The sequence below is a fragment of the Pseudophryne corroboree genome, chromosome 8, assembly GCF_028390025.1.
Source record: "Pseudophryne corroboree isolate aPseCor3 chromosome 8, aPseCor3.hap2, whole genome shotgun sequence".
NCBI classification, from domain to species: Eukaryota; Metazoa; Chordata; class Amphibia; order Anura; family Myobatrachidae; genus Pseudophryne; species Pseudophryne corroboree.
Genome location: NC_086451.1, coordinates 393,197,354 through 393,221,121, shown reverse-complemented (window position 1 = coordinate 393,221,121; position 23,768 = coordinate 393,197,354). Strand labels below are relative to the sequence as shown.

At 44.8% G+C, this 23,768-nt stretch overlaps 1 protein-coding gene across 2 annotated transcripts in view; it reads right to left on the bottom strand.

The window, feature by feature from the left end:
* Nucleotides 1-23,768, bottom strand: part of LOC134949251 (cytochrome P450 2F2-like) — a 188,492-nt gene that overhangs the window by 126,995 nt on the left and 37,729 nt on the right. For both annotated transcript variants that reach the window (XM_063937732.1, XM_063937731.1), the window contains exons 4-6: nucleotides 14,158-14,307; nucleotides 4,835-4,995; nucleotides 4,401-4,577 (exon numbers count right to left, since the gene is read on the bottom strand). In XM_063937732.1, coding sequence (XP_063793802.1) covers nucleotides 4,401-4,577; nucleotides 4,835-4,995; nucleotides 14,158-14,307 — 488 coding nt within the window. The remainder of the gene's footprint in view (nucleotides 1-4,400; nucleotides 4,578-4,834; nucleotides 4,996-14,157; nucleotides 14,308-23,768) is intronic.

Here is a 23,768-nt window from a genome sequence, read left to right as displayed (position 1 = left end):
GCTGTGTGAAAGGGGTATATGTGAAGCAGATACATGTTTGCAAAACATGCTGAGGTAAGTCACACACAAATAGAACCTCAAATAGACCATCGGTGCTTGCCCTTATACATCAATAGGAAAAGCTCATTTACTAACAGTCGATTTGGAAACAGAACTTCTATAGAACCAGAAATCGTTCAAAAATCACGATTTTCAATAGAACCAACAAGAGCTCTATTTGATTTTAAATTATGTGGAATTGTCTGAAACCTCAGTATGTTGGAAAAAATATGGGAGAGAAGCATGTGGGGCACTCTCGCTGCATAATCATGGCATTTAAGGCACATCAATAATTGAAATAAATTGTGGATATGGAAACTAGCACAGAAATGAAGGTGTTTGTGGGTAATACAGGGTATGTGGCATGTTTTGGACAATAGGAATGCATTTGTTTTATAAAGTCAATTTTGAGTAATTTTTGAGTCTATTTTAAGTTGATTTGTGTGTGAATTTATCACATTTAGAACTTCAAATAAAAATCTCATCACCCTGCGATTTTAAAATGGAACTCAAAATCGACCTATTAAAAGAGCTATTTGGAGACTCTGAAGCCAATTTTGGGGGATATTGGTTCTATTGTGGATAATTTTAGATAGAATCCAAATTCAGATGTGGTTGGAGTGGCTATTGCTGCTGCTATATTTAGTGTGACCAATATGGGTATATGGGTTTGACATGTACTGTACTTTACTAGGGAATGGTGTGTAGCTCCTTGCCCTCACACATTGCATTGAGTAATGAAGGCCTTATGTTGGACCTCCTGTTAGATCTATTTCTATGGTCATGGTAGACTTTTGGGCCAGAGGCTGATTGGCCATAGGGCTCACCAGGAGGATTACTGGTAGGCCAACCTGTCTGTGGGGCCTGTTTTGTGTGTTTTCATGTGGCCCCACCCCCCACATGACAGGCAGCCCTCCGCATTCAATACACTGCATTGTCCTCATTATTCTGTTATTCTATCTCTGCAGTACAGCTACTCTGCCATCCAGTGAAGCTGCCATAGCTACATGGTATGTTATACCCCTTGTGCTGCCCATGTCGTGCCACTACTACAAAATTTTACAGGGCCACTTTTAGTTCCCAATCCACTTCTGGTCTGCAGTAAAAGATGTAAGGAATGCCGCAGTTACCTACAATCAGGCCCTATGAAGAGAGATCGCGCCCCTCAACAGACCACCCCCCCTCATAAGACCACACCCCCATGAGGGGTTGCTTCCATACATTTTCTGCGATTGTTTTTCATCCCAATCTGCCCCTGTTTAGGGCATAAAGGACATGTGATATAACTGATGGACTTCTTCCTCACAGGCACTGCAACTGTTCAGGTACTTGGGGCCTAATTCAGATCTGATCGCAGCAGCAAATTTGTTAGCTAATGGGCAAAACCATGGTGGTCATTCCGAGTTGTTCGCTCGTTGCCGATTTTCGCAACGGAGCGATTAAGGCAAAAATGCGCATAGTACGCAGCGCGCATGTGCTAAGTATTTTAGCACAAAACTTAGTAGATTTACTCATGGCCGAACGAAGATTTTTCATCGTTGAAGTGATCGGAGTGTGATTGACAGGAAGTGGGTGTTTCTGGGCAGAAACTGACCGTTTTCTGGGAGTGTGCGGAAAAACGCAGGCGTGCCAGGATAAAACGCAGGAGTGGCTGGAGAAACGGGGGAGTGGCTGGCCGAACGCAGGGCGTGTTTGTGACGTCAAACCAGGAACAAAACGGCTGAGCTGATCGCACTGTAGGAGTAAGTCTCGAGCTACTCAGAAACTGCTGAGAATTATTTATTAGCAATTCTGCTAATCTTTCGTTTGCAATTCTGCTATGCTAAGATACACTCCCAGAGGGCGGCGGTCTAGCGTGTGCAATGCTGCTAAAAGCAGCTAGCGAGCGAACAACTCGGAATGAGGGCCCATGTGCACTGCAGTGGGGGGCAGATATAACATGTGCAGAGAGATTTAGATCTGGGTGGGTTATATTGTTTCTGTGCAGGGTAAATACTGGCTGCTTTATTTTTACACTGCAATTTAGATTTCAGTTTGAAAACACCCCACCCAAATCTAACTCTCTCTGCACATGTTATATTTGCCCCCCATCCCCCCTGCAGTGCACATGGTTTTGCCCATTAGCTAACAAATTTGCTGCTGCGATCAGATCTGAATTAGGCCCTTGGTGCTGAGGCCAACATTAAGCTTAGCACTCAGCATGTGCCAGCTGTGGAAAATGTTATAGCAGATGTATTGTCATTCTTTCAGTGGGTTAGCACTAGAACTAGGGGTCCCCAATTGGGTGCATCATGTCCTTGTCATGTCTCGGAGCTTATCAGGCTAGCATAAAGGGTCTTGTTTGGAATACTAGGGCTCCTACAATGTTATGGATATACAAGGTGACAGGGCCATATTAACAATGGGGCGGATGTAGCTACAGCTTCAGGTCCCAGATAAAAATAGGCCCATCACCATGACAGTATGATGATGTTTATGACACATGGTTGTCATAAATGATAAGAATTAAAATTATATTTTTAATTTCCTTACAAAGTGATGTTGGATTTCTACTTTCATGTATTTTGGGAGACATTGGGGCTCATAGTGTAGAGAGTGTAGATGCCCACATGTCACTGGCCACACCCACATAACATTAGCCACACCCCCTCATCTTTTCCTTGATCATTTTCAGCCCCAGGCCCATGTGGACCTTAATCCAGCCCTGCAAGGTGAGTCAGATTGGCAAAGTGGGGGTTGAGGTGGTTCCCACTGATTTATTTCCCCACCCTTCCATAGTTACCTACCTTCCTAGAATTTAGGGTGATATAACAAGCACCCAAAAAGGTGGGCTAATGTCCTGGAACCGCAGCACCACTATGCTTCCATACTTGTATGCATGTGACTGCCACTTATATTCCTGGAGTCACAGTTGCAACCTAGCATTAAGATTGTCTTCTTCTCCTTTCCAGTACTTTGCTGCTCTGCTCTAAATCAGAATCATGTAAAAAAATAACTGGAAGACCAGTAAGTTTATTGAACAAAGTTGAATTTTTTACATATCTATTTTCCTTGTTATTTTATTCTGCATAAGGTGAGAAATACATGGATACCTCCTATGTGGATTTCTGAATGTATTAAATATTACTTACTGTTTTAAATATCTTAAACATTACTTATAAATATGAGTACAGTATATGGATCAGATAGATATATATATATATATATATATATATATATATATAGCTGAAGTAATTCAGCCATGTTTTCTAAGGTATTTAATAAGGGTAAGAGAGCAGTTCACACACATCTCTGATGAAGATGTAATCTGACTACAATGAAATGTTTCAGGTGCATTTATTTGGGATTACCAGTGGATCTATTTCCAATTTATATCCAGCAGTTCTTGCATACTTAGGGGTCTATTTACTAAGCCTTGGAGGGAGATAAAGTGGAGAGAGGTAAAGTAACAGCCAATCAGCTCCTAACTATCCTTTTTCAAATCCATCCTGTAAAATGCCAGTCAAGAGCTGATTGGCTGGTACTTTATCTCCATCCACTTGATCTCTCTCGAAAGCTTAGTAAATAGACCCCTTAATTTGGAAACACCCAGCAGTGATTGAATATCTGACTCATACAGCCAGAACATTACTTCAGTAGACTGGTTCGAGAGCGAAGCTGGACTTTGCTAAGAGGATATTACATCACATGACTGATAATTTATGCTTCTTTTCTTGCTGATTTTTATTTTTACTATGTTGGCTGTCTAGTTGGGAATGATTGTATATTTATGCCAAAGGGAGTGATTACATCTTAACATTGATTTATTTTCATTGGTTTTGGCAACACCACTCATATTTTCACAAAATGTATTGCTGTAATACATGTTAATTGATTTGATTTTTTTTTTTTTAATGTAAGGACTGTTTTGACCTGCTTTTTAATAGGAAGTGCTGATCTGCATATAAAATATGTATTAACTACCATGAAGAGTACTTTGGGTATTTAAATAGTAATATATTCTTAAGCTCTCTTTTCTTTTTATATATACAGGTACAATCATGTATTTCTTTGGAGACTGACTATTTCCTACTAACAACTGCTGTTATTATTTTTTGTTAGAGAGCCCTGCAGCAACTAAAGAGTTACTTTCTACTTTTTTTTGTGCAGTTTAAAATTTGGGGTGCAGGGAAAAAAATCCCAAAATGTAAAAATCTGTATCATGCCTGGGGTATGATGGTATAATAAATGGTCTCCTATTATTTATTTTGTTGTGGTAACCCTAATGGGGCTAGAGTGACCGCAAACTTATCAGATATAAGCACAGCAGATTATAGCATATTACAGTTAAATCCATCTGACATATATTAGCAGGATAGTACCTTCTCTATTTTGATGAGGAAACAGTCTATAAAGTCCCTGGGGTTATTTTTGTCCAAAGTCTTGATATTTTTCTCCACTCTCTTCTTGATGAAGTTGGTTACATATGTATAATTCTTCATCATTTGCTTATGAGGTCCTGGTATGTACTTCATGAACTCTGGGTAGGTGTTGTATAACTGAATGAACAAGATACAAAATATGAAAGAGTCATAAATCCCACAACTACATATAAACATGTGAACACTATCCGTATCCCCAATGCTATCACCATCCACATATATTTAATTCTCCCTCCTTAGCCACTGTCAACCCTGCTCTAGTAACACCACCATTAGCATTTACTCACCATTACTTCCACCGCTAAGATGTGAACATTTATAATAGTTAATATTTTGAGTCATTAATATTGAATATTTTACTGTGAAAAACATACCAGCCCCCAATAGCTGCTCATGATTCTGGTGCTGTCCAGGACACAATGCATAATTTTTTTAAATACTTCATCCTGGTAATCGAACCGCGTCCCAAACAGGACAGAGCAAATGACGTTAGACACTGAGCTGTGTAACTGATGTTTGGGATCTATCAGGGAACCTAAGACATAAACAGCAAATAAGTACAAAAAAATAAAAAAGAAATTTTGAAGAAAAAGACCAAAAAATTAATGTGTAGTTACTTTGTGTAAAACATATTAATGTTAAAGGTGGCAAGTCTGTATTGTTTTTTTAATTTTCATTTACAATGGGGATTTATAGATACATAGGAATTTCTAGAATGGGTGCAAGGTGTGCGGTGGACATGGGCCCGTGTCCAGGTGGATTTACACCGTACACCCTGCACCCATATATTATACTTACCCCAGCTGAGTCCTGCATTGTGTTGACATTATGTACATGGTGTCATGGTTTCACCCCGCATGGACCTCCCCCAGTCTCAGATCATACAGATCCTTAGTAATTTCATTTGTACTAATGTTACTTGAAAATCATAATTCCCATATATCACTAATTGTAATGGCAATATCTATATAGCGCAGGGCCGGTTCAAGCCCGCTCTGCGCCCCGGGCAGAGAACGGGGCGTAGCTTAATACAGGAGGCGTGGTCAGTTACGCCTCAGTTCACTTCGTGGAGAGGACCTTGCTGTGCGGTGCGCAATGACGTCATCGCGCTCCGCTCAGCAAAGGTACTCTCCACGAAGGGAAACTAGACGCTACGCGTCTAGTTCCCTTCACAGGGACACAGCGGGTAGCGGAGGCGGACGGGGGACACAGCGGACGGGGGACACAGCGGGCAGCAGTGGCGGATCTTGCCATGGTGCGGCGCCCTCCGGACGGCGCCAGCGCCCTCCGGAAGGCGGCGCCCCGGGCAAAAGTCCTGCTTGCCTGTGGCAAGATCCGCTACTGATATAGCGCCTCATCATACCCTACTTGAACAGCAAGTGAATTAGATACTTACAGTCCTCTCACACTGTAGCACAGCACCAACCTATAATAGTTTAAATACAGTACCAAACTTACTTTACTTCTCTCAGGCGATTCATATAACACATGCACACCACTGACTAACAGTATGTTTAAATGCAGTGCAGCTGTCATTGGGTACAATTGGTGCATGGTTGGTGAACCCGGGTCACTTTGCTGAACAAATATCCAGACAACAAATATGATCCCACAAGTACAATCTTCACACAAACAGAATGTCACAATGATATGATTCACTACAGTCTAATCCCTTGGGCAATAAAGTTATTGTAGTGTTTCCTCTAGTTAATACTATGCAGTAGTAGGATAATAGCTGCTTTACATACCCAGACGCAAACAATATAATTTTAATCAATAGAAGAAAAAATCATCTTTTCCTTTATCTCTTATAGTCCTTCAGCTATAGAACTGTAGTTCCCTCTTCTCCACACCCAGAACTCCCATATCTTTCTGAGAGTGATCCTCCCTGTAATCTGCAGTTTGCAGAGATAACAGGTAGTTTTTGGAAGATAAAGCAGAGTTGAGCAAATGAAGGGAAGTATCAAGTTTCTCAAAGATGACCAATAGCTCACTAGTTAAGGACAAGTCCACCAAATATGTCAAATAGTACCAGAGACTGCACATCCTCACTCACACCTATCCAAGGAATCAGGATGCATGTTACATAATTTCAGGGTTGGACTGGCTTACAGGGGTATAGGGGAAACAACCGGTGGGCACCTCTGCCCAGACTGTGCAATTAAATGATATATATGTTACCTTATACTGCACATACCTATGGTGTTTCTTCTATAGTGCATTGCTGTTTTTAATCTGTAATCTGGTATGTTATCATGCATGCGCTAGTAATGTTTTCTATACATATTTATCAAGGGGCCCAGACTATTCACTCTTTAATGCTTAGGTAAACCAATGTGGTGGTTGACCACACACCCTCTGGAGACTGACCACACCCCTAAACATGGGCCCCTACCACTGCATTTCCCTGGTGGGCCCTTTATTCCGCAGTCCCACACTGCATAATTTAGATGAAACATATTACTGCTAGAGATGAGCGTGTTCGGTTCTCAGAGAACCAAATCCTACCGAACTTCACGTCCAGAGCCCGGAACCGAACCCTGGCTCAGGACTTCCCGCCACACTCGGAAACCAGAACGAGGCAAAACATCGTCATCCCGCTGACAGATTCTCGCTGGTTTTGAACACCATATAAGTAGCCACGCCTCTCTGCCAATTTCACTCCTGAATTGGAGAGTGTAGCGAGAGAACGTGTCTCCGTCCTCAGTGTCTGTGCGGGAAAGTGGGGTCGCGATTCCAGTGCTGTCTTGTGCTGCTCAGTCCAGTGTAGTGTCTTATGCTGCATCAGTCCAGTCACAGTGGTAGTGTCCTCTGCTGCCATATGTCCAGTGTTGCTGTATAAGTCCAGTGCAGTGGTGCTGTGTTGTGCTGCATCAGTTCAGTGGTGGTGTCTTGTGCTGCATCAGTCCAGTCACAGTGGTTGTGTCCTCTGCTGCCATATGTCCAGTGTTGCTGTATAAGTCCAGTGCAGTGGTGCTGTGTTGTGCTGCATCAGTTCAGTGGTGGTGTCTTGTGCTGCATCAGTCCAGTCACAGTGGTGGTGTCCTCTGCTGCCATATGTCTAGTGCTGCTGTAGAAGTCCAGTCCATTGCAGTGGTGTTGTGTTGTCCTGCATCAGTCCAGTGGTGCTGTCCCTCTGCTGCTGTATATGTCCAGTGGTGCTGCCGTATATGTCCAGTGATACTGCCGTATATGTCCAGTGATACTGCTTTATAAGTCCAGTGATACTGCCGTATATGTCCAGTGATAGTGCTGTATAAGTCCAGTGACACTGCCGTATAAATCCAGTCCAGTGGTACTGCCATATATGTCCAGTGATACTGCCGTATATGTCCAGTGATACTGCTGTATATGTCCAGTGATACTACTTTATAAGTCCAGTGACAGTGCCGTATAAGTCCAGTGATACTGCCGTATAAATCCAGTACAGTGGTACTGCCGTATATGTCCAGTGGTACTGCCGTATATGTCCAGTGATACTGCATTATATGTACAATGATACTGCTTTATAAGTCCAGTGATAGTGCCATATAAGTCCAGTGATACAGCCGTATAAATCCAGTCCAGTGGTACTGCCGTATATGTCCAGTGGTACTGCCATATATGTCCAGTGATACTGCTGTATATGTCCAGTGATACTGCCGTATATGTCCAGTGATACTGCTGTATATGTCCAGTGATACTACTTTATAAGTCCAGTGACAGTGCCGTATAAGTCCAGTGATACTGCCGTATAAATCCAGTACAGTGGTACTGCCGTATATGTCCAGTTGTACTGCCGTATATGTCCAGTGATACTGCATTATATGTACAATGATACTGCTTTATAAGTCCAGTGATAGTGCCATATAAGTCCAGTGATACAGCCGTATAAATCCAGTCCAGTGGTACTGCCGTATATGTCCAGTGGTACTGCCATATATGTCCAGTGATACTGCTGTATATGTCCAGTGATACTGCTGTATATGTCCAGTAATACTGCCTTATAAGTCCAGTGATAGTGCCGTATAAGTCCAGTGAAACTGCCGTATAAATCCAGTCCAGTGGTACTGTCATATAAATCCAGTGATACTGCCATATAAGTCCAGTGGTACTGCCAAATAATTCCAGTAATGCTGCTGTATATGTCCAGTGGTATTGCCGAATAAGTCCAGTGGTACTGCCATTTAAATCCAGTCCAGTGGTACTGCTGTAGAAGTCCAGTGGTACTGCCATAAAAATCCAGTCCAATGGCACTGTCGTATAAGTCCAATGGTACTGCCATATAATTCCAGTGATACTGCCGTATATGTCCAGTGGTACTGCCATATAAATCCAGTCCAGTGGTACTGCCGTATAAGTCCAGTGGTACTGCCGTATGTTCATTACTAGTGGTTCAGCTTCACCTAACGATGGAAGCCCTCATCCTCCCGCTAGAAAATTTATAAGAGTTAAGGTGGCAAAGGCACAGCAAAAAACTGTGCGTTCTAAGATGGTATCACAAATCCCCAAGGAGAGTCCAAGTGTGTCGGCGGTTGCGATGCCTGATCTTCCCAACACTGGACAGGAAGAGATGGCTCCTTCCACCATTTGCACGCCCACTGCAAGTGCTGGAAGTAGCACTGTCCAGTTTCTGAAATTCAAATTAAAGATGTCACCAGGATGAGGATATGGGTGTTGCTGGCACTGAGGAGGAAGTTGACAAGGAGGATTCTGATGGTGATGTGGTTTGTTTGAATCAGGCACCTGGGGGAAACAGTTGTTGTCAGTGGAATGAGAAAGCCCATTGTCATGCCTGGGCAAAATACCAAAAAAGCGACCTCTTCATTGTGGAATTATTTCTCCACAAATTCGGACAACAGTTGTCAAGCCGTGTGTTGCCTCTGTCAATCCGTAATAAGGACGTTAACCACCTAGGGACATCCTCCCTTATACGTCACCTGCAGCACATTCATCAGAAGTCATTGTCAAGTTCAGAAACTTTGGGTAAGAGCATAAGCAGTCCACTGACACCTAAATCCCTTCTTCCTCTTGTACCCAAGCTCCTGCAAGCCACACCATCAACTCCCTCAACGTAAATTTCCTCCTCAGTCAGGAACATCAGTAGTACTGCACTGGCATGACTCACGAGTCCTCTCCTCTTCGTCTGGAGGATCCTTGAGTGGGACGTCTACTGCTGCTGCAGCTGTTGTTGCTACTGGGAGTCGATCGTCATCCCAGAAGGGAAGTCGGAAGACCACTTGTACTGCTTCAACTAAGCAACTGACTGTCCAACAGTCCTTTGCGAGGACGATAAAATATGACAGCAGTCATCCTGTTGCAAAGCATGTAACTGAGGCCTTGAAAGCTATGTTGGTGTTAGACGTGCATCTGGTATCCTTCATTGGTGCAGTGGGATTTAGACAATTGATGGTGGTAGTGTGTCCCCGGTGCCAAATCCCATCTAGATTCCACTTCACTAGGAAAGCGATTCCCAGACTGTACAAGGACATTAAGAAAAGTGTCCTCAGTGTTCTGAAAAATGCGGTTGTACCCAGTGTCCACTTAACCATGGACACATGGACAAGTGGAGCAGGGTAAACTAAGGACTATATGACTGTGACAGCCCACAACCGGTAGCAGCATCTCACAAGCGCCAGCTCGTTCCTAGGCAGGCTACACTGTGTATCACGGTTTCCATAAGAGGCACATCACTGACAACCTCTTACGGAAACTGAGGGACATCATCGTACAATGGCTTACCCCACTTAAGAGTCTCCTGGGGATTTGTGATATCGGACAACGCCACCAATATTGGCCCTCATTCCGAGTTGATCGGTCGCAAGGCGAATTTAGCAGAGTTGCTCACGCTAAGCCGCCGCCTTCTGGGAGTGTATCTTAGCATCTTAAAATTGCGACCGATGTATTCGCAATATTGCGATCACAAACTACTTAGCAGTTTTAGAGTAGCTCCACACTTACTCTGCCTGTGCGATCAGTTCAGTGCTTGTCGTTCCTGGTTTGACGTCACAAACACACCAAGCGTTCGCCCAACCACTCCCCCGTTTCTCCGGCCACTCCTGCGTTTTTTCCGGAAACGGTAGCGTTTTCATCCACACGCCCATAAAACGCCGTGTTTCCGCCCAGTAACACCCATTTCCTGTCAATCACATTACGATCGCCGGAGCGATGAAAAAGCCGTGAGTAAAAATACTATCTTCATAGCAAAGATACTTGGCGCAGTCGCAGTGCGAATATTGCGCATGCGCACTAAGCGGAATTTCACTGCGATGCGATGAAAAATACCGAGCGAACGACTCGGAATGAGGGCCATTGTGCGTGCATTACATCTGGGCAAATCCCAGCACATCCCATGTTTTGCACATACAATTAATTTGATGGTGCAGAATCTTTAGAAAAATGACAGGGGCATGCAGGAGATGCTGACGGTGGGTCGAAAAATTGCAGGCCACTTTCGGCATTCAGCCACAGCGTGCCGAAGACTGGAGCGCCATCAAACAGTCCTGAACCTGCCCTGCCATCACCTGAAGCAAGAGGTGGTAACGAGGTGAAATTCAACACTCTATAAGCTTCAGAGGAATGAGGAGCAGCAAAAGGCCATTCAAGCCTATTCATCCACCTACGATATAGGCAAAGGATGGGGAATGCACCTGACTCAAGTGCAGTGGAGAATGATATCTGTCTTGTGCAAGGTTCTCCAACCCTTCGAACTTGCCGCACGTGAAGTCAGTTCAGACACTGCCAGCTTGAGTCAGGTCATTCCCATCATCAGGCTTTTGCAGAAGCAGCTTGAGAAATTCTAGAAGGAGCTAAGATGGAGCGATTCCGCAAAGTATATGGGACATGTGGATGGAGCCCTTCATTCGCTTTGCCAGGATTCAAGGGTGGTCAATCTGTTGAAATCAGAGAACTACATGTTGGCCACCGTGCTCGATCCTATTTTTAAAGCCTAACTTTGTAGCTCTCTTTCTGGCAGACCCCAGTCTGCAGAGGTTCAAAGACCTGCTGGTGAGACAGCTGTCAACTCAAGCGGAACGTGACCCATCAACAGCTCCTCTTTAATTTTCTCCCGAAACTGGGGCTGCCAGGAAAAGGATAAAATTTCCTAGCTCACCCACTGGAAGTGATGCAGGGCAATCAGAAGCAAGTTCAGACATTTGGTCTGGACTGAAGGACCTGCCAACGATTACTGACATGTATTTTGTCACTGCATATGATGCTGTCACCATTGAAAGAATGGTGGAGGATTATATGGGTGACAGCATCCAAATAGGCATGTCAGACAGTCCGTATGTATACTGGCAGGAAAAAGAGGCAATTTGGATGCCCTTGCACAAACTGGCTTTATTTTACCTAAGTTTCCTCCCCTCCAGTGTGTACTCCGAAAAGAGTGTTTAGTGCAGCCGGTCACCTTGTCAGCGATCGACGTAGGAGGTTACTTCCAGAAAATGTGGAGAAGATGATGTTCATCAAAATGAATTATAAATTCATCCAGAAGAGATTTACCAGCAATTGCCTCCAGAAAGTACACAGGGACCTGTGATGGTGTATTCCAGTGGGGATGAATTAATAATCTGTGAGGAGCAGGAGGATGTACACGCTGGAAGGGGTGAGTAATCGGTGGATGAGAATGAGGATGACATCTTGCTTCTGTAGAGCCAGTTTGTGCAAGGAGAGATGAAATGCTTCTTTTTTTGCTGGGGGGATTAATTGCTTCTATTTTTTGTGGGGGCCCAAACAAACCAAACATTCTAGCCACAGTCGTGTGGCAGACCCTGTCGCTGAAATGATTGGTTTGTTAAAGTGTTCATGTCCTGTTTAAACAACATAAGGGTGGGTGTGAGGTCCCAAGGACAATTCCATATTGTACCTCTTATTTTTTTCTTTGCATTATGTACTGTTTGGGTCCTAGTTTTTAAAGTGACATCCTGTCTGTCACTGCAGTACCACACATAGATGGGCAAGGTGTTTGTTCCACCTACTTTTGTCACTTAGCTAAGAAACCAAGCGACCTCGGTGCACCTCTTTTTTTTCTTTGCATTATGTGCTCCTTGGGGCCTAGTTTTTAAAAGTGCCATCCTGTCTGCCACTGCAGTGCCACTCCTAGATGGGCCAGGTGTTTGTGCCGCCCACTTGTGTTGCTTAGCCTAGTCACCCAGTGACCTCGGTGCACCTCTTTTTTTTATTTGCACTATGTACTTTTTGTGGCCTAGTTTTTAAAAGTGCCATCCTGTCTGCCACTGCAGTGCCACTCCTATATGGGCCAGGTGTTTGTGCCGCCCACTTGTGTCACTTCGCTTAGTCATCCAGCGACCTCGGTGGACGTCTTTTTTTCTTTGCATTATGTGCTCCTTGGAGCCTAGTTTTTAAAATGCCATCCTGCCTGTCACTGCAGATGGGCCAGGTTTTATTGCCGCCCACTTGGGTCACTTAGCTTAGTCATCCAGTGACCTCGGTGCAACCTTTTGGCCTAAAAACAATATTGTGAGGTGTGAGGTGTTCAGAATAGACTGGAAATGAGTGGATTTGAATGTTATTGAGTTTAATAATACTGTAGGATCAAAATTACCCACAAATTCTGTGATTTTAGCTGTTTTTATGTTTTTTTCAAAAATCACCCAGATCCAAAACCAAAATCAAAACCCGAAACGGTAGTTTTTGCAAAACTAATCCAGATCCAAAACACGAGCGTGAATCCAGATCCAAAACCAAAACACAAAACACGAAAAGTGCCTGCCGCACATCTCTAATTACTTCTGTATTTGTTGAAAATGTTAGAGACATTTTGTATAGTAACTGAAAAGTACTGTAGGGTCAGATCATTAGCTGGTATTTTTTAGGCGAGTCAAATTTTATGATTTATAAACATTGAGAAAACTGGTTTTATGAAAGACTCGAAGATTCTGAAAGTTCTTCAAACTGAAAAAAAGATTTGAGCTCATCGGGAACCCTGACACTAACAGTTAAACATAAGCATCAGGCCTCTTGTTTTGTAGAACGTTTTCTGATGCCACACGCTCACTGTCTTCAAACAGCCACAGCCTATCAATCAGGCCTTGGCTTGGGTGCACTGCGTGGGATCACGCAGGACTTATTCTGCACATGTGCAGACCCACAAACATCGAGATAAACATACACTATTGGGTTTACACACTGTACATCTGGGAATCAAGCCCATAGTTCATACACTGCTGAAACTTGTAAAAGTGATACTTTCAATTAAAGATGCAACACATTTCATTACAAAGATCAGTGTCGGACTGGGGCATGTAAGGCCCACCGGGGGAATGCAGTGGTAGGGGCCCATGTTTAGGGGTGTGGCCAGTCTGCAGAGGGGGTGTAGCCTGCCACCTCATTGGTTTGACCAACCATTAGAGAGTGCAACGTCTGGGCCCCTTCATAAATATATACAGTAAATTCAGCTGTTGCATGCATGATAATGTACCAGATTAATAACAGCAATGCACTGTAGAAAATGCACCATAGTCCAGTATAAGGTAACATACTGTATGTATAATGTACAGTATAATTCAAGTGCACAGTCTGGAACCTGATCCTTAGAGCAGGAGGTGGGCCCCCAGGCAGTGGGGCCCACCAGTGGTTTCCCCTGTACCCCTGTGGGCCAGTCCAAGCCTGACAAAGATCAGTCACTATCTTTTCTACACCTCATTAGTATATGACTCAATGTAGAGTTCATGGTTTATGTACTGTACATTACCATTTGCTTTTCTTAGTACATTAATGAGATAATCGACTTGCTCCTTTATCCGCTCCTCAATGCTACGTTTCCCCATTCCGAAATTACTCAGTGTTATCAGGGTAAAGTGCCTCAGCTCCTTCCACTTCTCACCATTACTGAATGCCAAATCTGTGGAAAAACATACAATGAATTATTAAAGGAGTAATATGCTTTAAATGATAAAGATATCAGAAGACACAATATATTATTTTATATAGGTTATAGATGTCTGATGTGATTTCTGATATACCAGTTTGTTTGTTATTAAAGAAAACACCCTATAGTGAATACCAATACAGATATCCATGCAAACACACATATAAATAATAGACATATAAAGATCCATTTAAAATGTGCACAAAGCATAGGTGTGCGCAGGGAGGAGTGCCTGGTGCGCACAGGCATCCCCTAATGTCTGGCACCCCGATCTCACATGCCTGATGCAGCGAGCGCCAAGCAGGCTGATTACTGTCCCCACTGCACTGCACCCTGTCAGGACTGCATTACTGACCGGATGCCTGGGTTAATCAAGTGTGCCACAAACTCCCGACTCCACCTCCATGTACAAAAACAGCATGATGTGATGTGATTACATCATGCTGCTCGCACACCCACCTTCCACACCTGCCACATGCCCATCTCTCTCCTTCTATGCTATGCCAATGCCAGCCACTGATGAGGAGCAGCATGCAGCCAGCGTTCCTCTTAGGAAGACAAATTCAATACTGGCAGGCGTCACTCGTTTTTCCAGCAGCAGTAGCAGTACTAGTCTGCGACTTTCAGTGTCAGTGAGTGACTGACTTGTAAGTAAGCTGCTGCAGCTTGCAGGGGAAAGAGAGGGGGAGCCAGACCAGGCTGAGGAGGAGCAGTGTAATTGCAGTGAGTGCCATCAGGGGTGTTTGTTTGGTACACACCACAACATCTGACAATGTATCTGTTTTATTAGGATTGGTACAAGGGTGGATATTTTATATTTTGCGTTGACCGTCAATAGATGTGCTAGACACGCCCAAAAGGCGATGCTAGACACACCCCTCTGACGGTGCACCCCCTAATAAAATGTGCTGCGCACGCCTATGGCACAAAGACATAACAAATGTAAAACAAACAGCCTGACTTCATCAAGGGGTGACCCCTTGATGAAGTTGGACTGACAAAACGCGTTGGGTGCTGGTCATTGACTCTCTACACTAAGATAAGCTAATTCTCTTATGTAAAAAAATCTTTTTAACATTTTTTAGTTTAAAAACACAACTATTTTTCAATTTTTTTTATATAAATGTTTGTTTTAAATATTGTATGTCTTTCTGCAAATTTTAAATGGATATTTATATGTCTCTTAGTAATAAACCTGTTGTAAAAACATTTTAATAGAAAGCTACTATCTCTGCCTTCTTTTATTTATACCATAAGAAATTTTTTCTTCAAAATACATATATTTAATCAAACAGTTGGTCGCTTGGATCCCTAATCCCCACACTTTATTTTAATTTAAACAGCATCTTACCCGTGCTAAATTTCTACGGGCACCCAGCATCCTCTACGGACTAAGAGAAAAGGATTTACTGGTAGGTATTAAAATCCTATTTTCTCATACGTCCTAGAGGATGCTGGGGACTCCAAAAGGACCATGGGGTTTATACCAAAGCTCCAGACCGGGCGGGAGAGTGCGGATGACTCTGCAGCACCGATTGAGCAAACATGAGGTCCTCATCAGCCAGGGTATCAAACTTGTGGAACTTTGCAAAAGTGTTTGAACCCGACCAAGTAGCTGCTCGGCAAAGCTGTAATGCCGAGACGCCTCGGGCAGCCGCCCAAGATGAGCCCACCTTCCTAGTGGAATGGGCTTTCACCGATTTCGGTAACGGCAATCCAGCCGTAGAATGAGCCTGCTGAATCGTCTTACAGATCCAGCGTGCATTAGTCTGCTTAGAAGCAGGAGCGCCAACCTTGTTGGCCGCATACAGGACAAACAGCGCCTCTGTTTTCCTAACCCGAGCCGTTCTGGCTACATACATTTTCAAAGCTCTGACCACATCAAGAGACTTGGAATCAGCCAAGGCTTCAGTAGCCACAGGCACCACAATAGGTTGATTCATGTGAAAAGAAGAAACCACCTTTGGTAGAAATTGTTGACGACTTCTCAACTCCACTCTATCCTCATGGAAAATCAGATAGGGGCTTTTGTGAGACAAAGCCGCCAATTCGGACACCCGCCTTGCGGACGCCAAGGCCAATAGCATGACCACTTTCCAAGTGAGAAATTTCAACTCAACCTTTTGTAAAGGTTCAAACCAATGTGATGTAAGGAACTGTAACACCACGTTAAGGTCCCACGGTGCCACTGGGGGCACAAATGGAGGTTAGATGTGTAGTACGCCTTTCACGAAAGTCTGTACTTCTGGAAGTGAGGCTAATTCCCTTTGAAAGAAAATTGATAAGGCCGACACCTGCACTTTAATGGAGCCCAACTTCAGGCCCGCATACACACCTGCTTGCAAAAAGTGGAGAAAACGCCCCAGCTGAAATTCTTCCGTAGGAGCCTTCTTGGATTCACACCAGGACACATATTTTCTCCAAATACAGTGATAATGCTTCGCCTTTACCTCCTTTCAAGCTTTGAGTAAAGTGGGGATGACTTCCTTGGGAATACCCTTCCTAGCTAGGATTTGGCGTTCAACCGCCATGCTGTCAAATGCAACTGCGGTAAGTCCTGGAACACACACGGCCCTTGCTGTAACAGATCCTCTCTTAGAGGAAGATGCCAGATATCTCCTGTGAGTAATTCCTGAAGATCCGGATACCAGGCCCTCCGTGGCCAATCTGGAACAACGAGTATCGCCTGAACCCTTGTTCTTCTTATGATCCTTAAAACCTTTGGGATGAGTGGAAGCGGAGGGAACACATAAACCAACTGAAACACCCACAGTGTCACTAGTGCGTCCACTGCTATTGCTTGAGGGTCCCTCGACCTGGAACAATATGTCTGAAGCTTCTTGTTGAGGCGAGACGCCATCATGTCTATTTGAGGAAGTCCCCAACGACTTGTCACTTCTGCAAAGACCTCTTGATGAAGACCCCACTCTCCTGGATGGAGATCGAGTCTGCTGAGGAAGTCTGCTTCCCAGTTGTCCACTCCTGGAATGAAGACCGCTGACAGAGCGCTTGCATGTATTTCCACCCAGCGAAGAATCTTGGTGGCCACCGCCATTGCCGCTCTGCTCTTTGTTTCCGCCCTGGCGGTTTATGAGCGCCACGGCTATGATGTTGTCCGACTGAATCAGGACGGGCAGGTCGCAAAGAAAATGTTCCACTTGCCGCAGGCCGTTGTAGATGGCCCTTAACTCCAGCACGTTTATGTGCAGACAAGCTTCCTGGCTTGACCATTTTCCCTGGAAATTTTGTCCCTGTGTGACTGCTCCCCAACCTCAGAGACTCGCGTCCGTGGTCACCAGAATCCAATCTTGAATCCTGAACCTGCAACCCTCTAGAAGGTGAGAACTTTGGAGCCACCACAGGAGAGAAACCCTGGCCCTGGGGGACAGGCTAATCTTCCTGTGCATCTGCAGATGGGACCCAGACCACTTGTCCAGCAGGTCCCATTGAAACGTTCTTGCATGGAACCTGCCAAATGGAATGGCCTCGTAGGCCGCCACCATTTTCCCCAGCACTCGAGTGCAGTGATGAATCGACACTCTTAGCGGTTTTAGAAGTTCCTTGACCATGTTCTGGATTTCCTGAGCTTTTTCCAACGGGAGAAAGATCCTCTTCAGTTCGGTGTCAAGAATCATGCCCAAAAACGATAGCCGAGTTGTCGGAATCAACTGCGACTTTGGTAAATTTAGGAGCCAGCCATGCTGTTGCAGCACCTGCAGGGCGATGCAACATTTTTTAGTAACTGCTCCTGTGATCTTGCCTTTATCAGGAGATCGTCCAAGTACGGGATAATTGTGACCCCTTGCTTGTGCAGGAGCACCATCATTTCCGCTATTACCTTGGTGAAAATCCTCGGTGCGTGGAAAGTACAAACGGCAACGTCTGAAATTGGTAGTGACAATCCTGAACAGCGAAACTCAGGTACGCCTGATGAGGAGGATATATTGGACATGTAGGTATGCATCCTTTATGTCGACTAACACCATAAAATCCCCCCCTTCCAGACTGGGGATCACTGCTCGGAGAGATTCCATCTTGAATTTTAATTTTTTTTAAATAAAGGTTGAGGGATTTTAAGTTCAGAATCGGCCTGACCGAGCAATCCGGCTTCGGGACCACAAACAGGGTTGAATAAAACCCGTCTCCCCATTGTGACAGTGGTACCGTGACAACGACTTGCTGTTGACACAGCTTCTGTATTGCAGCACATACTACCTCTCTCTCTCTGGATGAGAAACTGGTAAGGCCGATTTGAAAAATCGGTGCGGAGGCACGTCTTGGAATTCCAGCTTGTATCCTTGGGTCACAATATCCAGCACCCAAGGATCTAGGTCCGAGCGAACCCAGACCTGACTGAAGAATTGAAGACGTGCCCCCACCGGTGCGGACTCCCGCAGCGGAGCCCCAGCGTCATGCGGTGGACTTGGTAGAAGCCGGGGAGAACTTCTGTTCCTGGGAGCTGGCCACAGCCGGGGATCTTTTACCTCTTCCCTTACTTCTGGCCGCGAGGAAGGAAGAACCACGTCCTTTCCTGAACTTATGAGACCGAAAGGACTGCATCTGGTATTGAGGAGTTTTCTTTTGCTGTGGAGGGACAAAAGGCAAAAAGGAAGACTTACCCGTGGTAGCTGTGGAAACCAGGTCCGCGAGGTTCTCACCAAACAAAACTTCACCTTTGTAGGGCAGAGCCTCCATAGCCTTCTTAGAGTCAGCATCACCATTCCATTGATGAGTCCACAAAGCCCGCCTAGCCGAGATTGTCATGGCATTGGCCCTTGATCCCAAGAGGCCAATATCTCTCGCAGCCTCCCTTAGATAAACCGCTGCGTCCCAGATATGACCCAGGGTCAAAATTATGCTATCCCTATCCAGGGTGTCTATGTCAGATAACAAGCTATCTGCCCACTTTTCAATAGCGTTACTCACCCATGCCGATGCCACGGCCGGTAGTAACATATATAGATTTTAAGGTAGTTTCCTGCTTACGATCCGCAGGATCCTGAAGGGCTGCCATGTCAGGGGATGGTAGCGCAACCTTCTTGGACAAACGCGCCAGGGCTTTGTCCACTGTGGGTGATGATTCCCACCGTAACCTATCCGGTGAGGGAAAAGGATACGCCATAGCAATTCCCCTGGGAATCTGCAGTCTCTTGTCAGGAGACTCCCAAGCCTTTTCAAAAAGAGCGTTCAAGTCATGAGAGGGAGGAACATTACCTCAGGTTTCTTTCCCTTAAACATACAGACCCTTGTGTCAGGGACAGTGGGGTCTTCTGTGATACTGAAAATAAGGAGGAAAAAAGAAAGACTCTGTGCTGGGGCACTCTTTATGTATATTTATAATTTTATATTTTTATTTAAAAATACTTGATCTTGATTGTCACACTATGGGGTAAATTTACTAAGATGGGAGTTCTATTTAAGATGGGATGTTGCCCATAGCAACCAATCAGATTATACTTCTCATTTATCTAGCGCCTTCTAGAAGATAATAACTGGAATCTGATTGGTTGCTATGGGTAACATCCCATCTTAAATAGAACTCCCATCTTAGTAAATTTACCCCTATATCTTATATGATCCTAAACAAAGGTTAATTTTTATTGTCTCATTTAAAAAAAACAAAAAACAAAAAAACCATAAAGAGTGCCCCAGCACAAAGAGTGTCTTTCTTTTTTCCTCCTTATTTTCAATGTAAACCCACTGACTCTGGGAGCACCACCGACGGCATATTTACACATCAGTGTTACATTTCCGATGTCGGTCACGGACACATTTCCTCATAATAAGGTCTTGTCTGTTATCATTTACCAGTGCGGAACACCCTCTTTTTCTTTTTGCATTAAGTCTTCTGTGATATGCAACATATCTTTAATAGCCACAATCATGTACTGAATACTCTTAGCAACTTTAGGATGTAACTTGGCATCATTATAGTCGACACTGGAGTCGGAATCCGTGTCGGTATCTGTGTCCGCTATCTGGGTAAATGAACGTTTCTGAGACCCTGAGGGGGCCTGAGACTGTGATAAAACATCAACCATGGATTGTCTCCATGCTTGGTTCTGAGACTCAGATTTGTCTAACCTCTTATGCAATAAAGCCACACTTGCATTTAAAACTTTCCAAATATCTACCCAATCAGCAGTCGGCGGTGCCGACGGAGTCGCTCCCACATTCTGTTCAGCTCCCTCACCAGCCTCCTCCTGAGAAAAGCATTCAATTTCAGACATGTCTTCACACACGTACTGACACCCCCAAACACACTGGGCTATAGGGGACAGACCCACAGTAAGGTCCTTCAGAGAGACAGAAAGGGAGTTTGCCAGCTCACAACCAGCGCCCCACCGGTCTGAAGGAATTAAACAATGCCCCAGACCTGTAAGCGCTTTTACAATCAAGTAATCAACACCATATTGCTGTGCCCCCCCCCCCTCGTTTTGTGCACCCTGTTACTTGTGGTAGCAGTGAAGGGCCAGGAGCAGCGTCACTGCAGCTGTGCTGTGGAGAAAAAGGCGCTAGTTAGAGCTGAGGAGGAAGCCCCGCCCCCTATATGGCGCGCTTCGGTCCCACTTTTTTTATACTGGCGGGGGTCCCTAAACATTGCCTAGGCAATGTATATACATAGTGCCGGATCTAATTTGAGGATTTATTGCTGCCCAGGGCGCCCCCCCTGCGCCCTGCACCCATGTAGTGCTGCTTGTGTAAGGGAGCAATGGCGCACATGTGATAGCCGGGCAGCGGCCGGTCCATCAGTCATTTTAAAAAACATTGCACACCAGGCCGTTTCATCACATAAGCAAGCAGTTTATTCACAGTTCAGACAGGGTTATCACGACAGTAACATTTAACTTCTTTTTCTTCACTCCAGCACAATATTCATATGGGTTACATCAGGTTACATCTCCTTTCATTTGCTTCACGGGCAATAACAGCATTTACAGTGATGTGGCAGCATTACAGTACAGTACATACCAGCGCAGTCTCTGGGAATCAGTAGTGCGGCTTCCGCAAACTGAGATTCATTTCAGTGTGCTCTCCTCCATTCGCTAGGGGCTCTATCTAAACGGGATCTCTCATGTACACGTTACTGGGGGCCTTCCGCCAAACGTGGTTCCTATCACTCACCCAGCTCGTCCTCTCCCGCAGACTCACACCTCCAGTTCTGCTTCTTGGGTACACCTGAAGGTCCTTTGTTCCTGGTTCCTTCCACTGTACGCTGCATACTGTGGCTCTCACACTGCAGTCTCCATCTCTCACTGAAGCTGCTGGCTCTCCCTCTCTTCATAGCAACACCCACACGCTGCTCTTCTCTCCATCATGCCAGGGACTGTGGAGTGCCATTCTTGTTCCACAGTCCCCAGACTGCGTTTCTCCTGGACACTAGCCTGTGCCCTCCATCCTCAGTCCTCAGCTCACACTGCAGTCTACCCTGTGCTTTGTTCCTTCTACTAAAACCCCCTACACTTCCTGTCCTAACACACTACATGTGGCAGGGTCTGCAAGTAACTGGTGTTGGGGCCATAAACTCCCCCACTCACTGATAAGAATCAAAAGGCTTTTGGAACTTTCCAATATCTCTTGTCTCCTAACATTCCAGTATGCCACACACAGCGCCACCGCTGCGCGGTACCTCAGGAAGATCTGAAGTCTTCTGCCGCCTTTGAAGTCTTCTTTGCTTCTTTTTTCACCCGGCTTCTCTCTTCAGGCTCCGTGAGGGGGGCTGCGGTGTGGCTCCAGGAACGAACAGCTAGGCGCACCAAGTGATCAGACCCTCTGGAGCTAAGGGTGTTCAGTAGCCTAAGAACCAGAGCCTTTGAACTCACAGAAGTAGGTCTGCTTCTCTCCCCTCAGTCCCACGAAGCAGGGAGACTGTTGCCAGCAGTGCTCCCTGAAAATAATGAAACTAACAAAAGTCTTTTCTAGAGAAATTCTTTAGAGCTCCCCTAGTGTACAACCAGTCTCCTCTGGGCATATGGGCATAGAATCTAACTGAGGTCTGGAAGAGGGGCATAGAGGGAGGAGCCAGTTCACACCCATTTAAAGTCTTAAAGTGCCCATGTCTCCTGCGGATCCCATCTATACCCCATGGTTCTTTTGGAGTCCCCAGCATCCTCTAGGACGTATGAGAAAATGATTTATATTTAAAAATTAGGTAGCCTGAACCTCTCGAGGCATTGGCTTAGAAAGCACAGATAACAGAAATAAGATTAGATATTTAATCCAAGTCAAAACTTCAAAGCTTATTGATACAGAAAAAATAAATTATAAGAAGATAATAGTTAGAAAGTTACACACGTAAATACAATTTCAAATAAAATAAAAAATAGGGGAATAAATAAAACAATCCAGTCTCTTTGGATTCAATAGTTATGGGATGAGGCCTCCCGTAGGCGAATTATGGATCATATGCAGATTGATGAAAAGATAGGCAATCTAAATTTCATACATATTCCACTTATCCATATAAGAATTCAATTCCTAAAACTTGGAAGAGAAAACACAATAGTGCAAATAGGAGATGACACCATAAGATAAGAAACAATTTTATTGGTTCCACTCACAAAGATAAAGCTGAGTCAGCGTATACCCCTCACAGGGTCAAAGGAAGCGATTCTTCATATACTGGGGGTCATTCCGAGTTGTTCGCTCGCAAGCTGTTTTTAGCAGCATTGCACACGCTAAGCCGCCGCCTACTGGGAGTGAATCTTAGCATAGTAAAATTGCGAACGAAAGATTCGCAATATTGCGATTACACACCTCTTAGCAGTTTCTGAGTAACTTCAACCTTACTCGGCATCTGCGATCAGTTCAGTGCTTGTCGTTCCTGGTTTGACGTCACAAACACACCCAGCGTTCGCCCAGACACTCCTCCGTTTCTCCAGCCACTCCCGCGTTTTTCCCAGAAACGGTAGCGTTTTTTCACACACACCCATAAAACGGCCTGTTTCCGCCCAGAAACACCCACTTCCTGTCAATCACACTACGATCGCCTGAACGATGAAAAAGCCGTGAGTAAAATACCTAACTTCATAGCAGATTTACTTGGCGCAGTCGCAGTGCGAACATTGCGCATGCGCACTAAGCGGAAAATCGCTGCAATGCGAAGAAATTTACAGAGCGAACAACTCGGAATGACCCCCATTGTAATTAGGGCTTAGAAAAGACAAATATGGGGCAATCCCATTTTTAAAAACAAGGATTTAATACAATAACACACTCACATGGAGTAAAAAGCTTATAAGCACATATCACCAGTCCTCTGTTGGACCCTCCCAGGCAGTCACATATGGTCAGATGGAGTTCCTTAGGGAGCCAGATAATGCACAACAGTCCCCAATACCGAATGGAAAACCTCTTGATACCACGTGGCTGTAAGGTCCGTTACTGTCCAGAGTCCCTTTTTCTCCTTGTTTTTAAAAATGGAATTGCACTAT